Source organism: Grus americana, chromosome 19, assembly GCF_028858705.1.
Source record: "Grus americana isolate bGruAme1 chromosome 19, bGruAme1.mat, whole genome shotgun sequence".
In the NCBI taxonomy this organism is placed as follows: domain Eukaryota; kingdom Metazoa; phylum Chordata; class Aves; order Gruiformes; family Gruidae; genus Grus; species Grus americana.
In genome coordinates, this window is record NC_072870.1 from 4,316,265 (window position 1) to 4,338,290 (window position 22,026).

Sequence of the window (22,026 nt, forward strand, 5' to 3'; positions counted from 1 at the left end):
TTGCCATCATCCATATTTCTAATGCTTCTACCAGCCATGTCAGTAAGTCACGTATCTTATTGCTGATTACACGTGTATGAAACAACATAGCTCAGATAACATAAAATGCTATTGAAAATGCCGTTAAATTATGTAATTACAGCACAGTGAAATAAAGAACTGGTGCCAGCTCTTTAAAGGTTATCCCATTTACTACATTCCTTTTTATAAAGTAACTCCATTTCTCATCACATTGTTAGGTTCTGTTTGCTCCTTGCTGCACTGCTGCCACATGTGTTGCCTTGGGTTTACCCTTTATCATTTGCTTCACTAAGTGTGAACTAATGAGTCTTCTTAGCATAGACAAGACATTTGAAAGAGAGCTTATTACTTTTTTTTTTTTTCAAAAGCATCGAAACATGAGTTGACTACAGTAGTCACATGGAGCAGGGACATTTAGAAAGAGGAAATTTAACAAGCTTATTATCATGCACCCTACACAAAGGTTTTTCAGCTCCCAACTATTTTAATCTCTCAAAAGCCAGAGTTCTGAGAAGATACCAACAAGTCAGGCATGTCCAGTTTTCTTCATTGAGTCAGACTGGCAAGAATAGGTAGCATGATGCTCTCAAGTTCTGTGCTCAAAACAAGCTCATCTGACAGTTGTCTCAGAGACATCACTCAGAGTAAATGTAAAGCCATTCTAAAATGATCTGAGCGCTCTTCAAGCTCAGCTCTTTCTTCATGAAATATTGAGGTCCATGACCTCAATAAACCAGCTTAATTCTGGTATTTTGACTACGAAATAGATGCAGTGCTGCTATAGCTAAGGTTTTCATAAGAATAAAAAATTAAAGTAGTACAAATTGGAGATATTTATGGTAATATGGGATAAAGTAATTATGTGACCTCGCATTTCCTCTGCTTGCAAGGGGAAAAACAGTTACTACTGACATTGAAATCATCACTGTAACTATACATATGAGCAACCTCCCTAATGAGCCAAACAGCCTCCATTCATGCCCATCAGATCTATTGCTCCCAGCACTGTGTGGACCGGCAAACATTTCACTATACTTTGTTCACATTTTTTAGGTTTTATTTGCATTTTAATATATAAAGACCAACTTTTTAAAATGAAAACAAATTCTGGTGAACAAGGCTTGAGAGTAGTTGCTGGCACAGTGCCTGTAACACATAGTGAATGTATTTGAACCTTCCTAGCAAATAATGAGTTGTTCTGAATGCAAATTACCCCATGACAACATTCTCGTTACTGAAAGTCACCTACTTCAAAGGTCTCGCACTAAAGGCTAGTAAAGTAACAGGGGTTTGTACATATTCCTCATTTTGGGTCTTAATTTATCACTTTGCACAATAGTTTCCACTTGAACAGGGGAGAGAGAGAGAAAGAGAGAATGCATAATCTGAGTTCACAACGAGCTGGCTTTTTATTACAGAAATATACAGGACCAAATGAGAGCTGGTATAAGCAGAAGCAATTCTATGGATATCTCTGGGCCATTTCAGAAATGAGGTAATGATGACAAAAGATATATAATCAAGTGTGACTGGTACTTCCGTAATTTACACCACTGTCACATTCAGTAAGTGGGCAAAACAAGTGTTCTCTATATCTGGAGAGGCAGAGGTGGATTACACAGCAAGACCAGGAACTAACAAATTCTCCTCGTTGTAATAATCCCATTAGATTTAATGAGTTCTTATTTTTGCTATGCGTCTATTTCCTGCTCTTCAGTATAAATTACACTTGTTATGCTCACCTGCTGAAAGCCAACTCCCTGCTTGCTACACAGCTAACACTTCCATCACTTTCCTCACCAACTCATATAAATGACAGCACTGCTGAATGCCACAGAGAAGAAACAGACTGGGCTGTGTTCCTTCATTCCCAAGGCAGCAAGAGTGAAGATGCAGCAGCGTAGCTCCAAGGACCACACAGATACTCTGGGGAAGGAGGGAGGGAGGAACTAGATCCCCTCTGTGTCCAAGACACAGCTACTTCCTGCCTGGAGCCCTGGTGTAGAATTGCTAATGACCACACTGACTGCTCCCACAGCTATTTCCAATTATCCGTATTGAGAGTTCAGAGATTAGCCATGTCCTGGAATTCCTGGGCAGAGGGGTGGGCTGCAGACTGCAGCAGGCTCAGTGTAAAGGATGGAGACAAGGTGAGGAGAGGTCTCAACAGCAAAGGATATTCATGGAAGAGGCAGCAGGGCTCAGCTCTCTCCCGGTTAAATTCACAGTTTGGAGTTGTTCCAGCTGGTGACCAATCAATTCAGTGTTTTCGCTGATTGTCATTGCATCCAGGCAACACCCGGAAAGCGTCTTGGACTTTGGGATGGATAGAATGTAAATGCTATTTTTAAAATTACCCAGCAGGATAGAAAGTTACGCATGAGAGCGCTGTGTGGGCGTTTATTTTATCCCTCCAATCAAGAGACTTGTATTTGTTTACAGGATAAAGCCCCTTATGTGAAAAAAGGTACAGCTTGGCTCAAGTTATTTGGCTACACTGAGGAGGCACGTTTATGCATTGGCATCACTGTGAAGGGGGCTTGCACATTGGTAATTAACCTGATTATTCCCAACATGCCATGATTTGGCTGCTGCATTTATTTTCCATATACAACCTGGTTCCAGCTGAGACATACAGAGAAATTGCATGTACACATTCCAATATAAGTGGTTTTATTTAGAAAAATATTTATTCTGGAAAAAAAGGGGGAATAGTTTTAAGCATGTATTTTCATTAATTAAAAACTCTCAAGATTGCCCTTTTTATCAAAACATCTTTCCAAACATTACTGAAACTCATCATCATTCAACGATATGATATGATGACCTATATTTTAATTGCTTGGAAATCAAGGCAATGGTATTATGCAAGACTGCCAAGGTCACAAAGATGGTCCAAAGCAGACTTGGGAGCAAAATTCCTGACCAATTTAGTGTCAATTTTTATTTAAACACAGGATAATGCCTCCTATCTCAATAGCTATTACCAAGACTCCCTTCAACTTCTGCATAAATACAAAAAAAAGTCTCTGAAGTCAACATCCTCCTCTTCTGCAAAAATCAAACACAAAGAACGCCAGAAATTTCTCAGAAACTCACAGAATATACTAATAACTTCCTGGGAAAAAACCACTGCACATATATCCTACTTCTAAATGTCAAAATGATACAGAGTTCTTAGTAAGCATGTGCACCCTCTCATACCAGAAGGGATATGCTAGCATATGGTACTTTAGAGTAAGTGTCATTGCTCGTCAGAGAAGAACTTTGTTGCATTAATGGTTCTGGTAAATATTAAGAGAGACAGCTTTTTCCTGCTTATCCAGCGGGCTCTGGCCACCAGCCTCAAATCTCAGGCACACAGGTTAGTGTGGCAGAAGGGAAATCTTCCCAGTCCTCCCCAGAAGAGAGATGCTGCCACGAATGCTGCTTAGAATGAATGGAAGGCTGCCATTTAAATCTGGAGGGGTTTTGTTCAGTGTTTTTCTTTACCCACATCACAAAAACTGGGAGTTATTTGTTTTGCTGCTGATCTTCAGCACAGAAGATCACAGTGCTGTGGGAAGCCAGCCTTTCCAGACTGCACATAAACTGTGTGTAACAGCAGATGGGATTTATCTCCTATCCTTGTTGCTTGAAAGACTTCACTTGTAAAGGTGGCCAGAAAACCTGTACATCCACTCCTCTGTTACTACTGGATTACAGAATGCCACAGTTTACCTACTTCTCGCAGTTAATAGTTAAATATTTAGACAGAAGCCTGGTCAATGTTGATAAACGAGAGAGAGTTTGGAAACATCAAAACAGTTCTATGCTACTTGTTGGCACAAACACAAAAAGTAATGTAGAAAAGGTTAAAAGAATCACTCCCATACTCAAGTGCACATCTTGTGATAAAAAAAAAATCTGGGTGGTTCTCTGTATTTCTTTAGGACAGTGCACAGCTGTGCTGGGATTCTCAAGGCTTTAAAACTAAGCTCCAATATATTTGTGTCAAAGGAAGTTTTTGACCCATTGTTTTACAAGCCAATTCCCTGGAATTATATTCTGCCCAGGTTCAGAGGGTAACAGAGTTGATTCTGGTTTTTGTCCCATGTAGTTCTTCTTTGATTCTGTACTAGAACTGCCAGCCTGAGCATCAGCCCTGAGGACTGTGGTAGCATTCGCAGTATAGCTTCTGTTCACTCTCTGTGGTCCAAGAGGGTGCATAACTGAAGTGCGAGGCAACGTGCTCAGTCAAGACTTAAAAAAAAATTGAGACGGTAGTTGCTTAAGTAGAAAGATAACGTCAACTACCCACATTAATGACGTACAAAGAAGTAACAGGCAACTTGTTTCTAAATATAACCCTTAGTTTCCAGAATAAGGAAGAAATGGTCAACCACAGACATGTTAACGTACAACTGGCCATGAAGGAGTTTTGGATCTCCTACAAAGCAGGTCCCCACAATGTGCAGCCTCAGGAATACTCTTGCTTGATGCATCACCAGTCAAAAATTAATCATACTGGCTGGCTGTCCGAGCAGCACAGAGAGTCCACCTCCCTAATGAGAACGCACTGGTCCCATGACCATTTCACCAAAGGGAATACAGCCTATCTGCATCTTACATCTTTGGACCACACTTAATCTGTGCTGGATCTCATCCATCCAGCAAACAAGTCAAAAAAATATGAGAAAAACCAGGGGATATCATCATGGAATAGGGGCTTGAGAACAAAGAGGATATGGAGAAAATACTGTCTAGTACAAAAAGAAAATGAATGCAAATTCCTGTGAGAAAAAGAAAGCCACAAATTCACAAACAAAAAGCTAGTATTAGTCCAGAGTTTAAACTGAATACAAAAGGGTAAAAAGCTTCATATTACATCCACTGCCAAACCACTAGTCAACCAGTCTCTTGCCATAATTACTTGACAAACAGCAAATACTGCAACAGCCTTTATTTTTCTCTTAAGCTTTTGCATCTTTACTACATGAAGAATGTAGTACTATGCAGAGACACCAACTTTTACATAGTCTGATATACCAGCTTTATGCTTCTAGTAGTAAAAGCATTCAGAACTACATTTAATCACTTTTGGGTTATGTTTGGAAGTAATTTGTTTACAATTTCTGTCTCTCAAGGCTGAAATAGCCATAATAGCGGGAATACTTCAGGGTAGGGTTGGGCTTTTTTTTTTTTAATAGCCGAGGCACTATACAGGAAAGGCACTTTTATTAATATGTACAGCAAAGACAAAGGTTCAAGTATTTAGACTCCTCCTAATGCCAATCTGTATTTCTGGAAACTACGCAGACTGCAGTCCCCATCAGGATATTTCATCAGAGCCCTAAATCTATCCGTGTTTTAAGAAAAGGAAGTTTCAAAAAACAACTCACAACTTTTGAGGCAAATATTCAGAATGGTTGGAATACAGATATTTGTATTTTGCTAATTTAGACTAAACAATACAATGTCAGAGAGTATCACCCTAAAAATAGCTCCTTCATACTCCTAAACATACTTTCTAAAACTGCACAGTGTTCCTGGGACCTACTGCAAAGTCAAATAACTCCGAATAAGGCATGGAAACAAATAAATCATTTTCTTCTAGCTTTGCTCATAGTTACTAGTGTATTTTATGCAGAATAATTAAAAGGAATTACTTTCTCCAGGAACTACTTGTACAACATGAAAGCTACGTAAAGACTGCTCTAGTTGGTAGTTTGTCCGTGCTGTAGAGATTCCTCCAGATAGTATGAAATCTGATCTGAGGCTGGTCCCACAAATACCAATAAGACCAATACCATGCAATACAAAAATCTTCAAAGGTATAGCTGCCATTTCCCTTTGTCAGTTCTAGAACATTCCTCGTCTCCTCCTATTTAGTATGACTCTACTAAGACAACCGCACAGATACCTTTACTATAAAAGATGGTGGTTCTTCAACAAGTGGATCCCAAATGGGTCCTGTTAAACCAAATACAACTTTGGTAAAAAGAATAACCATGATTGTGCATGGGAGAAGAGAGTCTGTCTCAGATTCTCTTTTTCTCTTTGCCATAGGATGGATGCGTAGTGGTTGGAAAAAACATGAAAATAGTTCTTTTAAGCGCACCATATTCGTTAACATGGTAGCAATTCCCTCCCCTCTCTGGAGAGGGTATATGTGACAGAAATAATAATCCTCAGTTCTAATGATCATGGGTTAAGTGCCTCTTGATGTACCGTGTTTTCACAATACATCTGTGGATAGTAATAGACTTAATCTAGAGAGGTTTGGCCCCTTGACAAATGGTCTCCACAGAGAGCAAACAGAACCAGGGCACTTAAATAACACCACAGTCACTAATGATATGATTACAGAAGGTGATAATGCAACAAGAATGGCTCTCAGCAGCTTCCAGGAGTTACAACTCATGGGAACAGAGCCTATTAGAAAAAAGGCACCCAATTTCTACTTCACACTGTTGCTGTGATGTATAATCTTTTTAAATAGATGAAAAAACCCACAACACAACAGAGAGAAAGCTATTTTAACATAAATAACTTACTCTCAGCAGGCTTTGTGGTTTAAAGGACTTGTGGTAATTGAGTTGCAGAGCCACAAAAGCAGTTCTCAAGTCTGGTCATCTCATCACCCTACATTATACACCATGATGTCAACAAATTCAGAAGGCAGAAGGAACAGTCTATGTGTATCTGGCAAAAGCAATCATGTGCCAGTGCACAATTCTTATAGGGAAATGTACATTAGATTAAGGTTGATTTCTTTAAGCTGGAGATTTTTTTCAAGGAAGTTTTGCACAAAGTCACTGAGCCCAAAGCCTTATTCCACTACAATTCTTTTTACTGCTGAGATTTTTTTTAGCACTTCCCCTGCATAGTTACTCAAAATCAATGGCCTAAGTGCCACATAACATTCATCTAGGCATTGAAACATGACAGTTGAAATCATATGATAAATCATGCCACAGTTTATGCAATCCCACTTTCCTATTCTTTTCTCCTAGTCATTACTGAACTTCCACTTTATTTTCATTCTAGCGATCTGTTTTCATGTTTTAAAGGATTACTTTCTCCTTAGCATTCATATCTTTTTGATATCAAATCACTTTAATAATAGGGATCTTAGAAATGACATTGCAAATTAGAGAAACATAGATGCTTTCATGCTTCCCCTCAGTTACTGTAAACTCACGCAATTTCTTTTTTTAAAAACCAAACAAAACCCTTCAGGGCACTACTAATTTGCATTGCACGTCTCTCAACTCCCTCCAGCGTCCCTCCTGTTTTATGAGATTGCCTCCTGGGGAACATGCTGAAGTTCAAAGCCAGGGAATGTTCCCACTGTAGTCAATGCAAGAATATATGCCAGGAGCAGGATGTAAATTTCTATCTATAGTATAAGCCTTGTATGGATTAAAGCATTTAAAAAGTGGAGCCTTGTGTGCTGGTCCCTAGGTCTTATCCCCAGATACCTTCCTAGGTCACTAATCCAGCTTTCCTCAGGGAATCTGGGACATGGGTAGCTGCTACTGAGAGTATCAGTTATTCTAATCCATTTTCTTCATACTGTTTAATGAAATCTGGTATCTTCATAATTTAACCAGAAAGGAATCTCCCTCTTCCTCACCAGCTCAGATCAGGAACTGTTACTAGACCTCAAAGGCAGTACGGTGTGCCACTAAAAAAAGAAGTTGGGCAGCCAAGCAGCAAGTCTTTTATTCTCTCATTCCACTGTGTCACAGAACTGAAAACAGTTTGCATCCAAAGTTAGCTGTGGTACTGGGCTTCATGTTAGAAAGAACACAACAGAGTATACTGGGCTTTTGCACAGATGATGCCTCACAGACAGGGGTATTATGCATGGAAAAAGTCATGCACGTTATCAAGGTTCTGCTCGGTGGAGTTCATTACCTCATTCCCACTATTGCAGTGGCTAAGGCAGGAAGGAGGAGGGTGCTCTTTACTCCACTCCAGTTCTTTGTACACAAAAATGATAAAAACTTCCCATGGAGCTTAGTATCAGCCTTATCATAGGAGTGCAAGGGTCTGAAAAAAGCAAGTTCAAGAAGAGTTAGTGAATGAACTGTAAAGAGCGCAATGGGAATGAGAATCTGAGGAAGAATGTCCAAGAGAGAATGCCTTCAAATGAAGCAGTGAAGACAGAGAGGCAAGACTCTCACCATAAATCAATTCTGCTTGTCCTTTGGTTCATCTGACTTTAACTTCTGCCCTGAGATCTTCCGCTCTGGGTAATAAGGCCTCCCACCATATCACAGTCTAAACTTCTCAGACTCTCCTGGATTACACAGTCTTTGTCAGTGCTTTACCTGCTCGTTCTCAAAAACTGATGAAAATTCTGCTGCTTTAGAAAGAGTAACAACAGAGACAGCCACAAACAGAACGAGAGCCTCATCAAAGCAGGAACTAAAACAACAATGCTTTTTCTGAAACATCATCTGAACAGTCACTTAGCAACAACACTCCAGCAGCCATACGTAAAGAAAAGACTTCCACTGTCCTCTGAAGCACGGACAACATTTCCTCCAGAGACTAATACTAAAAGGAAAAACAAATAGACCCGGATTGCCTTGCAAACCTCCTGGGTGGCCTGCTATCTGATACACAGTTAGCTCCACTACTTGGGTTCAGCAGAGAAAAACAAAACTCCTTTCCCATTCTATCACGGAGGGAATACTTGCCAGTCTTTGTGCCAGTCTAGTACCTACAGAATCAGGACAGGCCTCTGTATTTGCAAAGCCACACAATAATTTCTAAAAGCAATACATTTAGTCCAACCTGGGTATAATCAGAGAAAGGAAACTACAGGCTGCCTCTCCAAGAACGCTTCTAACAGTGAACTCTGGTGAGTTAGACTGCTTTAAGAGAAGTGGAGGAAGCTCACCATATGTGTCATTTGAAACAAAAAAGGACAACACCGTCAGGAGAAAGTGTTACTCAAGAGATGGGCTTGCTGGCTTAACAGAAGTTAAACTTGGAAAAGGTGTATTTCATGAATCATTTTCTGAGGACTGGATGGGAATGTTGCTCCACACCTTCAAATCCAAGATCAGGAGAATTTTAGTAGATGAGATATAAATAAGTATAAATCAACACAGCATAGAACATACAACTTCAGGGGACAGCACTGTAGCCTTTGAGGCAGTATCACAGGACTGGAGGCTAAACATTAACCCTGGCTTTATTCTTTCTAAGGTGTGTCTACAGTCAAGACCTTTCTCTGATACTCGTCCTTCTGTGAAATTGGTGCAAGCCAGATGAATATGCCAGTGCTAAGAAATGACTCAAACTTTTATAGAGCAGTTTACTTAAAGGGAAAGCTACTGTCTTTTCTTCCAAACTCCTGCACCCTGCAGCTAATGCTTCATAAAGAGCTGGTTGTGAATAAAGAAAATATTGTATTATTTACTTTAAAAGATAGACTCTGCTTTTATTAAAGACTTGCTCCAGGGTGCATATCATGTGGTGATAACTGCTTTTGTCTTCTGCTCTAAGTAACAAACAATATTATTCTTAAGAAAGAAAAATCTCAACATTATATCAAACCATGACTACCCTGCACACCCAGCATATATCACAGGATGAACTGTTGTCTATAATTGCCTTCTACAGCTCAGTTGCAAGCAGAATCAAAGGCCCAACTCAACTGCATACAAACACTAGCCAGAGCTTGATAAGCACAGCAATGGCCATACAAGAACTGGACAAATCATTACATCTGTTTAATAGTGAAAATCACGCTGCAAAGAAACGAGACATTCTCAAGCAGACAAAACTTGCTTTGTAAAAACCCATTAAACTGCTGCAGATTAGAAAGAGTAGGGCCTGAAGCTGCAAACTTCATTTGGTGAAAGCCACACAAAGAAGTATTTCTTTGGTTTTACAGAAATGACCAATGGAAAAACTCTCACAAAAGCACATCGCCCACAGAAGCCTATAGAAAGAATATGAGAATGTAATTTCAAAAATGACGCCAAATTGAAGCTGCTGCAAATATGCGCTCTGTTTCTCACCATCAGCAACCTTTGATGCAGTAAATATTTTGGGTTTTGTACATAGATTACTTATGACAATGTAATATTGGGGACTGTAGTGCTAAAGAAATCTGAAAGAAGAGGATGGAAACACGCAGTAGAAGTAAACATGCAAAAATCAGTATACTGAAATACATGTATTTCTTTGAAGTGACATTGGTTACTGCACACCTATAGGAAAGTGATGAATTACTCTCCAGGGAAAAGTAAAACCGTACCTATTCCCTTACCTGGTAACCTTCGGTCTTCTTTTGGCACCATTTCAACAGAGCATTCCTCTTCGAACCACCATACTCCCGAGCGAGGGCTGCCAGTGGGTCCTTTCTCTCCACACTAATCCAAGGAAGAATAAGGGAGAAGATAAATATGCTTGAAGTCTCTTATTTTATACTAGTGTGTAAATAATACCTATACAACAAAGCAGTATGGCAGCACAGAACCTACATGTAAACCAGCCTGTAATGGCTTTCACAGCTTGCATTCTATATTTGCCGTTAGACGACAAAATTGGTATCACTGCATACAGAGTGCTGAAGAAACAGCAGCCTATGGATATTTAATGGCATGTGTTAACCCAGCATTTCTGCTGTTATTTTCATCAGCATTACTTATAAAATTTTCAAGTAATCTCTCTGCTTTACATATTGAAAACTAGGATTTAGGGTGCAGAATTGAAATAAACTATCTGAAAAATCTGTAACAGCAAATTCACATCTACTGGAGCTGCTGCAGAACAAGTTCTTGAATCAAATGAAAAATCTGGAAGCTGTATTACAGTCAAGGCCTAGAGGACAGTTAAAGCCCAACAATTGAAACACTCACACTGTCTCCACCTTACAGCTTCTACTGTTGGCAATAATGGTGGAGATTGCAGGAAAACATATATGTTTTTCTCAAGACAGAAGAAAATTATGTGTCCAGCTTTCCCTTAGACCTCAAAGATTTTTGTTTTTAACTCACGATAACATGCAAAGCTACATTAAGATAATGAGCACTGACCACTTGTACACATGATGGAATTCTTGTATACAACTTAGTGGCTCCCGAAAGCTTGCTATCCTCATTTTGTCATGATTGCTCATCTTACAGATAGTTGTGGTTGTTATAATCTGCATTTTGATATCTGGATCTAACAGAGCCTGGTAATTCTAAACTGGACAGACTAGCCAGCAGAGTTTCCACTGGAGACAAGGGTCCACCAGATTAAATCATTCACTCGGTGCCAGGTAATGCTGTCAGTCTTTCCAGCGTGCTGTTTTTCCCAGGAAACTGAGTTGGTACCTGAGTTTGCTTTGGGGTTTCAAGTTGCTGGGGGTAGAGGTAAGCATTCTGCTGCTGAAGGCCATAGGGGGTTTGCTCAGGGATTCCAGGGAGGGGCTTTTACGGAGGTAATGGTCTGGTTTCAGCTCTTCATTTCTCCCCTTCAGAAGGTCTGTGGGAATTAAAAAAAAGCTGTCAGTTTGCAGTGTCAGGAATTTGACTGATCACTGTCCTGGCACCCAGCACACAATATGTAGTCTGTTGTTTTGATTCTAAACAAATGTACTCATTTGTTCATTAAACACACATGGGGCTAGGAAACCTTGAGCAGATTAGAGGTGATCATAACAAGGAACAGCTTTGATGATTTCAACAGTACAGACTGCCTAGTTTCCTGTGATTGATACTCCTGCTAGGGGGTAGGGGCCTCAGGTGAATGAGGGGAAATACCAAAATCTACAGTATTAAAGGTTCAAAAGCTGATCGCCAGATATCTTCACCAGATGACTGACCAGCCCTAGTACAATAATTTCTTTTCTGCCATTAGCAGAATTGTAACAAGAAAGCCTCTTGTCTCCTGAATACAACCCAGCTCAAGGCAGCAGTAAAAGGCACTTACCGCATGATGCTTGGCATCCTATCTGACAGAGCTTTGGGAAGTCTCAATATATTCATAGCAGATGCATCTATATTTTATTACACATATTACATAATTTTTTATATTTTATGATATAATATATATATCTCAATAAACTAGCAGCCATAGAATCCAATGTTGATAGGTTTTTGAAGAGAAGCCAAAGAGATTATAGAAATCAAGGAATCATGAGGTAGAGTGATGTATAACACAGGGAAAGTTGGCTGCTTCATTTCTGTAGTCAAACTGTCAACAAGCCAGGATCTATGGCCAGCACATAACGAGCTATTATCAGAAATTAATTGAATGCAGAACACAACTTTTTCTCCTCCTTTTCTGTTACCTCCCTATGTTAATTATCAATTAATGCCATATCACCTAGAGGTGTGAATTCCTTCTTAGCTTCAGCAAAGGCTAGTATCACTGGATCAGTCTGAAATTTCTTTTCAGCAGTAACTGGGGTGTGTGTATCAGCAGTTGCCAGATAAACGTGTTCTTTCAACAGGCGTGCAGCTGCCCTTGCTTTGGCTCCTGAATTTCATAAGACTAAACCAGCATTTGTAGCTGACAACAGTTATAGAAATTTCTGCACCTTCTTTCCACAGGTATAAAGGGCTGCTAAGTTCCTATCTATAAAGAATTCCAGATGGAAAAGGACAGAATCCAGTCCTATGAGATTGTCTCCTTTCCAGCAACTTGGCTGTTGGCAGAGCTCTGTTGCATTGGATTGCATATACCTTGCTCAGTCAGGGTCATCCTTCCTTCCACTCACCTGTCCCTTCTTTGTGTGCACCATGAATCCATAACAAAACAAGAAATCACACAGAGCATATTTTCTAAAAGTCTTTTTGTTGGTTTTCCACTATATATTCCAAATGCATATAACTCTTCCATCTCCTCATTATGTTGGATTTATGGGGAATTGCCTCAAATTTAAATAGCCACACCAATCAGGCAACCAATGAATGATTCTTGGGACCATTTTAAACTTAAGAGAAACAGATCTACTGCAAAAGGCATATCAATAAACAAAATCTGAACATTATGAAGAGGAATGTAGGTTTCTCACTAATTTATAAGGATAGTAAAAAAAAAGCACTGTTAAATTGTCACTAACATCATTGGACTGGCTAATGGCATGGTCTAATTAGGAAGTGCTGTGCCAATCATTCAGGATGCATTCATGCAAGGTACAGAAAAAGGAAGGAGAAGGAAGGATCACAGTTAGGTATAAAGGCAGTTGGAAGCATCTAGCTGGAAAGTAAAGAGGGAGAAGACAAGGGAATATTAGGAGTCATTTGGAAAAAGAAACAGGATAATAATCATACAAAAAATATGCAGCATGATTAAGGAAAATCACATTCTGTTAGCACTATCTATTTGCACTATTTAAAGAAACTTTGTGGTTACTGGCTTGAATTACACGGTAGTGCCTGAAGTGGTACAAGTTAACAGTACCTAGTTCTGTACTTTGAGTCCCACTTGCCTGAGTAATATACTACCTTTGACTTAGTTCTGGCTGCTAGGAACTCCAGGACAGAACCAGTAAACCTCTGATTCTAAATGAAAGGATCATAGCCAAAGATCAGCTCTCCCTGCGAAGTAATCTGTCCTCCTCTCCAACGATGTAACATGTGGGTCATATTAAGGACATCACAGAACCCTGCTGTGATACTGGTCAGATAGAATCAGCCAGAAGATTATTATTATGGAGACTACTTCACTCTGAATTTCCTTGGGGATATTTTTTAATACAGTGTTGTTTGCATAGGGCTTGGATCAACTGCCTTCCAGGATTATTTAGATTGGAACCAGAGCTATTATAACTTTATAGTTAGTAAGCCTTTGCTATGGATTATTGGAACTAAATTAAACCCAGGGACAAAGAGAAGCTGTAAATACAGGAACTTGTCAGATAAGCAACCACAAATTTTTACCATACAATGGCTAATTAAATATCTCTTGATTTCAACAGATTTTCACAAACAATTGTCTATGGGTAATAACAGCAATTATCCATGGCCCGAAGTGGGATATTTATTATTAAGGACTGGCATTATATTACACAGTTGACAGATTACTTCACTCTACAGTAAACTCGTAGAGATTAAGAAGGTTTTATGTTCTGTTTAGGATCATTATATACTCTCATGCAAGACATTTTCTGGAAACCAACTGATACAAATAAGTAAACTCTGTCTGTTCCACTGATAACTTCTGCTTGCTTAGCCTTTACTACTGCAGGAGAAGCCAGTAGCACAGACAAGATGTTATCTGTTTATGCTATCTACCCTATAATCTGTTTTGCTGTTCAGATCCAGTATCTCTTCATCTTTGAATGATGAAGGGGAAGCTTAGCAGACTATCTGAAAAGTCTAAAAATGAAGACAGGTTCTAATTTCTCTCCTGTACTAGCAAACTATTGCAGAAAATCCAGTCTACCAATGAAGCTGCGACTGAATTTTTTTGTCCCTCCCTGCAGTTTCACTGAGGTTTCATTACAGGAATATAATATTTCATCTCTCCTTAAAAATTCAATAATCTGTAGTTACTAGCTTTGATTCCAAGGCAACGACTACATTCAGGACTAGATAGTCAAAATAAAGGGCCCTAAAGAAAATGGGAAACAAACAGTGGTAGAAAAGAATATTAAATGACAAGAGAACAAAAGCAAAGTGTGAAATAAAAACAAACGCATCTCTTGAGAACTCTCAAAACAAACTATTTCGAGCCCAAATATGACTGCTCCTACAACAATCACATCGGTATCCAAAATGTTTGATGTATTTCAAATGAAGCTCAACTCAAAATCAAATAAACTCTAAAAAAACAGTGCTTTGGACTTGTTCCAGACACATACATGTTGAGCAAAATCCAATCCTCTCCAGTTCCACAGCATGGATTAGAGAGGTGCCATGGATACTTTGGAATAAAGGCGGCAAGTTTGTGTTGGCAAACCATAATAAATCAGCTATTTTTTAGTTTTCTAAGGCTACAATCAAGATAGGAATGGAAATATGAGAAAATTAATAAGCTCTCTAAAACAAAGACTCTGAAGACCTCTGAGAAGAAGAAAAATGGCCCAGGCAGAGGCCAACAGTTAATGACAAGCTGTTGCTAGTAAAAAGAGGCAACATTTGTACATTTACTGCAATTTACCTGCAAGAGGAAGGTCTGAAAGATCTGTGTGTCTGGCAACGCCCTTGCTGGCTGGCTTGGCATTATTATAAACAGAATGTCTCTGTGAAATAAACATACAGAAGATAATTAAAAAAATACTAGTCATCATGCTTAAATAGGCAAGCAGAAAGAAAAGATGTTTCTACTATTTCAAGATCGCAAAGCAAGTGAAGGTATACAGAAACCTTTTGACAAGGTATTAGCTGCACCTAGAGCTGGATTAATGATTGTGAAAAATAAAAGAACAAAGGGACAATATTTTTAACTGGTAATATACTGGTTCCTGAACTATTTCAAGTTTCTATTTGCACCATTTTTTCTCTTGCCAAGCATAATCTAGTGTCACAAACCCAAAGTAAGAATGCCTGTTCCTAACACTGCCTCTCTCCCCAGCGCCCCAAATCATAAGTCAGAAGGATTCTTGTCTCTGCAGCCCCAGCCCTAGCTTTCAGTATTAATACCCCCTCAGCCAGGCATTAATAGAAGGTTCCCAGGCTTCTGTTTAATCCCATTCTTTAAACTTCCATTGTTGATTCTTTGAAGGAAATGTGCTCACACATTTGTTAAGTAGTCTTTCAAAGTCATCTCATTCCTCAGAAGACTCACCTAAACCCCCTAGACTTGCAACTGTTTTTTACTCAGATTCAGAGGTGAATATCCTCTGTCCAGTCCACTAACTACCCAGTCAGAAAACATACAATGGCTTCTCCAGCCTCGAAAGGTTAGCAGTCTGATGGTACGCCACCTTCAGCACATGCGGAAATCAGGAAGTACTGTGCATTTGCTTCTCTGTCATTCACAAAAGCAGTATTTCCAATAACATTGCACCTCAGATCTCAAAATTGCTAACACAAAGTTAACTAACTGGTGCAGCGACACAAGTAGTAATACACTCCAGAGCAGTTATGTTTCAGTAGGAAAAAACCAAAACCAAACTGTAAAGGCTCTTCATTCAGCGCTGTATGAACTTGCTAGATAACTGGGACCATACATCTTAGAAACATATTATCCCATCTCTCTGAACTCACATGCCAGCTACATAGTTTAGTTTGATGTTTCTTGTAACTCACTCCCAATAGTCAAAACCTGTTTTCTAGTCACCAGTGATTACAGTTCAGAATTGTATTCCAAAGAGTTCACATCCGTCCACTGAGACCTCGAAGCTGAAGTCAAAGACAAACTCACTTTGATCCTTTTTGTTAGTACTACAGCATTTGATGTTTCACAGCAAATAAACAGATGAGTTTCCCCTTCCCCTTGTCAACATACGCATGTTGGCATGCTGAAGCTATGTCATGCTGTAGCAAACACTGCATCTACCCATTTTAAAACTGCAAGAATGCAAATAGCTCCTTGTACCTGCATGGGGGAAACAGCAGCTGCTGGGGCTGTCCTCACTGGAATTCCACTTAGAGGGCTCCTGGGGACCTTGTGAACTGTGATATTTTGTCCAGTGCTACCTGCAAGGAAAAAAAAAAAAAAAAAAGGAAACATTTGTACTTCAAACTTGGTTATCTTCCTCTCGTCAGAACAGGGAACCACTGGTGCAGTGACATTCCAGACAGTATTTACGTACCAAGCAGTGACAGAAAACATCCATTAAGAAGCACGAAGCAGCACGAAACAGCAAAAATTATCTGCTCGCTGCTAGAAAATGTTTTTACTCCAAAATACAGTGTTGAAATACCTGAGCATCCTAAATCAAATGATTTTATCAGCGACTTCACAGTGGCTGCAGATTCTGACGGTGTGGGAGATGCTCTGCTAATGCAGACTCCTTGCCAGCGGTTGGTTGTATCTCCCTCTAGAGATTCTACCTCTTCAGCTGTCAGCCTGCAGAGCAGAAACCAGATCAAAGTCAGGGGCAACAGGAAGCACAAGCAGAGATTAAAGGTCTTTATATGTAGTAAGGCAAATCCAACGATGCACCTCTCTCATTGTAATGCCCAGAACATGGACCACTCATTAGAATGTTCATGTTCTTTTCTTGGAGTGGCTGGCAAACATTAAATCATTGAGTCTAACAAACTTTTCTGCGTTGTTAACCATATCATTCCCATTGCCTATCCTCACACAGGATGAGGGATTATCATAGAAAAAGCAGTTTGATGAGACTTGTGTGTAATCATCGATAATTACTTGAAGATGGGCTTTCAATGCAGCACAGGGGTCAAGGGGCTACTGTGGTCCTCAGTGTGTAATGAGGAAAGTAACCAAAGAGAAAGATGTTATTTTATGCTCTATGTTTTCAGTTGGCATGACCACCGCTGGAGCAATTGTTACCAGTTAAAATACTATAATTGAAAATAAGTAATTGGACAGGGTTCAGGTAAGAGCCATAAAAATTAAACCAGAACATATACTTCATAATGAAAAACTTCAGAAACTCAACTCTTACAGCTTATCAACAAGGACATGTGCTGAACAAGTAAAACCTCAGTGAGAATCCATAAGCGGTTATATGGGGAATAAAACTGTAAAGTGCTTCATCCTAGCAGACACAAGAATACCAAAATTCAATGGCTGGAATGAAGATAGACAAACTCAAAATAGAAATAAAGCTCATATTTTAACAAGAAGGATCATTAAGTTACTCCATTGAAAAGAAATTCTGAAGTCAAGATTAGGTGCTGGACTTAGAGGAATTAGTATCGGAAAGTCCACAGCTACATTAAACAGCAAATGTAAACATACGGTTTAACTGTTGCTTCTAGTCATGCATTTTACGGATCTGGCTGACATTGCTTAGCACTGACACCGTACTTACCCAGTAGATCTCAGGTAGACTTCAAGTGTCATTACCTAGCTTTAGTTTAGGAAAGCTGCAATTAGATAACAAAGCCTAGTCACGTAAAAAGAGAGTATTTGTACATTACTTTCCTGATCTTCCAGGTGCTCACGAAACGCATGCTGATCTACAGGTTCTGAGGTATCACCACTTTCCCCTACTTTTAAGTACGATAGGTACCAAGAGCTACATGAACTCAAAATCAGAAATTATTTCATAAGAAGGCTAGAGGACTCCATCCAGAAAGTACCTATGGGGTCAAACTACTTCTGCTGAGCTAAAAATAGAATTCAGTGTCTTTTTCTTTCCCTTTTGGCATCAAAGTCTACAAAATGCAAAGGGCTAAAGGGTATCAATGAATAAAAGAATAAGAGTGACTCATGTTTCTATTTTTGGCAGAGCTTAAGGAGGTGCTGTCTTTAAACAGACATTGGCTATTTCTTTGGTAATTCATTCAAGCTCCTTGTGTGCCAGGGGAGCCTGCAGAGGCAGATGGCTAGAGAAAAAGCCATTTCAGTTCCATTCTCCATTTAATCCCATAAGGAGAAAAGGCAGATTGGATAAGATTCACTGAGGTCTAAGGGAGCCAGTGTCTTGCTGACTAACTTGAAGTTCTACCCTTCACTTTTTCTTCTGTGGCTTCATAAAGCATAAGCAAATCAACAGGTGATAGAATCTACACTTTAGTTATACAAAAAGACAAAAGCTAAAGGAGTTCTACTTCTAGTAAGGTATGGAGGAAGGATAGATTTCTGCCTCAAGATACCAAGCCACCCAATGCAATCCATTATACTTACAATTAAATAGGTCACTATGCAAGAGTTCTGTCTAGTTATGCAGGCAACAAGGGTATGCACAAGGTTTGTTGAGTATTATCAGAGTAAGAAAGGAATAGTAAATGCCTGTAGGCCAACTGGCAAATCTTGAGAATAAAGCAACCCAGAGATATGGTCTAGGCAGCCATCACTTCAGTGGTTAGGATTCAAGTCTGAGAACAGCTCAAATCTCACAGACCAGTCTCCTCAGTCTAGCCTGTGATTGCAAGAGAATGCAAACATATTAAATAAAGTCAGAGTAACTAGACCAGCCCCTGTGCCGTGCCACAGAAAAGTCCACTGGGAAATCACGTATTACTGTTCTGTCATTGTACAGACAATTATGAAGATTCAAGTGCTGGAGCTACTACCGGTTCCAATTTTGTTAAGATGCTTCCTGTAATCTTAAGTCTGTATATTTGTAATAGGCTTCTAATGCACCCTGAAACAACCTCCTAGATTAAACACAGTCACATCAGAAAGCCGAGGCCTCTCATGCTCCAAACCGAGGCATGAAATGCAGGAAGAATAGTGCTGAGACCTATTTGCTTCAACTAAACTCACACATACCAGCCAACAAGCAATGGAGAAACTTAGTGAGTACCTTCCTTTTTTAAAGAGGGAAAAAAAAAATCTGTATAAGGGGATGCATGTATGTGTACATATATGGGTTGCTTAAGAGAGAAGCAGAAGAGTAAGATCTTAACTTGCAGTAGCAAGCTAATTCAGGAGGACAGTATAGGAAAACATGACTTAGAAAAATTAATGACAAGCCATAACTTCAAACCATAAATCACTCCTTGTGCACAGAATTTATTCAGCTTAGTATAGCTTAGGCCATCCCAGAAGACTAGGCAAGCTCTGCTACAAAATGGATGGTTTTGAACAAAATGTCATCTACTGCTGTATGCTTTCCTTGAAACAAGAATGAATGGTTTACATAGATAAATGCTGCAAGCGCAGCTGGCTTAAGTGGAGCAGCTCCAGGAGGAAGCAGAGCACTTTAGCCACAAAGGAATTAAAGCGTGTGGTCCTTTTCACAAAAACACTGCCTGGTTTCATTCATTCATTCACTGGTGAGAGAAGTAGATGCAGCGAGCTCTTCTCTAATGGCAAGAGTTAAGTCTCCTTGTTTTCTACATTTGTAATATGTGGACAACAGATCGCCAACAAGGTGCAAGCCTTTCTGTGCTTAATGTATAGATTTTGCAACAGCAGCTTTCATGTGTTTGTGAGATTTCTAAACTGCTCTGATGACCTCTTTGCTACAGGTGGCCTAGGACCACAGAACCATATTTTCAGAAATAATTACTCTGCAAATCTAGTCTTTGACACAGTTCTTGTCATTGTTGTGAATCTGCCTGAACTCCAAAGGACACAAAGAGACACAGAGCTACTGATGCACAGAACAGAAGAGAGGCCAAAGGCAGGGAGCAGACAATTCCAGACACTTAAACATTTATTTGGCACTTCAATATATATTTCTTAAACATAAAAACCAACATTCAACAGCTGCCAGCACAAAAAAGAAAGGCAATACAAGTGTGCATATATGCACAGACTCCAGTAGCACGGCACAAAGGCGAAGGCCATGCCAAAGCCAGGACAATCCCACACAATTCTCTACTAGCTCAGCCTGCTCTGAGACCAGGCCCTTGCTAGGTCTTCACATCCAGGAGGAAAGGATGGGAATCCCACAGCCAAAACATGAAATTCCAGTCCTGGAATAAATCCTGATGATCTCCTGGTAGAGATGGTGACTTCTGAGTGTCTCCTTAGCATCCAAGTAAAGCTCTCTCCAGGTGTCTCCAGTTGCAAAGCTGAACTTCAGCAAGTTCTCCCTGATCATCATATACTTCACCTGAGTTAAGGGCATGAGAAAGACTCCTTTCTGAGAAGATATTTACTAGAGGCTTGATACATTAATTTCTTTTCCTTCTGATCTCTCCATCTGCAACTCTCAGCCAGGACAAACCTCATGTGGGGCATTCTCTGTGAAAGCCATAGCAGGACATGCTCCTTGTGCGCCGCCCTGCTTCCTAACATACAGAGTCAGACATGCCACCCAGTGGCGAGTGCCTTGTCAATACATTATTAGAAGTCTGAAGCCATCAAAGCAGCTGATACTAAATAAATAACTTCATGTTTCTATTCAGTTTTCCTGCTGGATTTCAGTAACCTACTGCTTGAGTTTGTGTGTGTATGTATACATACTGATCTGTATGCATACAGGTATTTAGACAAACACAGAGAGATCTATGAATATAATACTATATGGAGAACTCTAATGTGTATGCGCATTACATTTGACAGATTAGACATACACCCTCAGTTTTATTTTTTTTGCTTAAGCTTAAAATGGCACGTTTGAATTTCTGTTTCAGGGCAAATACTCCCATCCCTCCAAAAAAGCCCTCAGTTATTTCAGTTCCCCAGATCTGTGATTACTTCTTATGGCCTAGTTGGCTTTAGACTAATTCGGAACTTTTTCTGCCTCATGGAGTCTTCTGAAGAAAGAAGCCTCTGAAACAAAGAAATAGGCTCTTGCCCATATGGAGGAGGCGGACCTGTGTAGCATTCACACTTTGCGATACACTTGACTTTTGCAGGGCAATAAAAAAAAACTGGAGGTGCTTTCTTGAATTGAAACTTCCCTTTTTCAGCTGCAAGTTGAAGGTATGTCCTGAAGTGTCTCATGCATGGCTATGCATCCATTCAGGGCTGTGTTAGCTGGTAGATATCAGGCACCTATGGAGATACAGACAACAATCGGGGAAGTTATAAGCAGCAATGCAATGCCCATCCTGAGGTACAGAATGCTATTTTACAGTTAAATCACCTCATCATCACTGAAGGGGAGAGGGGAAAATGCTGACGGTGTTGCTAGGACAGCTGAAGGAGTGCCTTAACACTACTAACTCACCTTTGGGATGTGATGAGGAAACAATACAAAATAAAAAAAAAAAAATCTGTTGCTCAGATAGGAAGAAATTAAGTATTTAAAGCCAGGGAACCAATTTCAAAGGACAGGGATGGTAGTGTTCCTGGCTTTCCTCTCTTCTAATCATTTAGGACTATTCATTCAAAATGGGTACACGAACCCATCCAGGCAACTAGAGTTGCTCTACCCCGGTCAGAGTTTCTGTTTCAGGGTCCTTACACCAAAGAGGATGGAATAATCTCCATCCAGTGTAAAAAAAACAAACCCCAAAACCCAACAACTCTGAGGAGTCACTAACTCGAGCAAACAAACAATACTTTAAGGACCCTGCTCTGATATTC

The 22,026-nt window shown here is 39.7% G+C and overlaps 1 protein-coding gene across 8 annotated transcripts in view; it reads right to left on the reverse strand.

Moving 5' to 3' along the window:
• Positions 1-22,026, reverse strand: part of SPECC1 (sperm antigen with calponin homology and coiled-coil domains 1) — a 100,623-nt gene that overhangs the window by 13,604 nt on the left and 64,993 nt on the right. For 5 of the 8 annotated variants that reach the window (XM_054847415.1, XM_054847416.1, XM_054847414.1 and 2 more), the window contains 5 exons: positions 16,829-16,974; positions 16,501-16,601; positions 15,121-15,202; positions 11,346-11,496; positions 10,295-10,397 (listed from right to left, as the gene is read on the reverse strand). In XM_054847415.1, the coding sequence (XP_054703390.1) occupies positions 10,295-10,397; positions 11,346-11,496; positions 15,121-15,202; positions 16,501-16,601; positions 16,829-16,974 (583 nt within the window). Of the gene's footprint in view, positions 1-10,294; positions 10,398-11,345; positions 11,497-15,120; positions 15,203-16,500; positions 16,602-16,828; positions 16,975-20,189; positions 21,493-22,026 lie in introns of those variants that run through there. The other 3 variants (XM_054847421.1, XM_054847419.1, XM_054847422.1) reach the window with 1 other exon arrangement.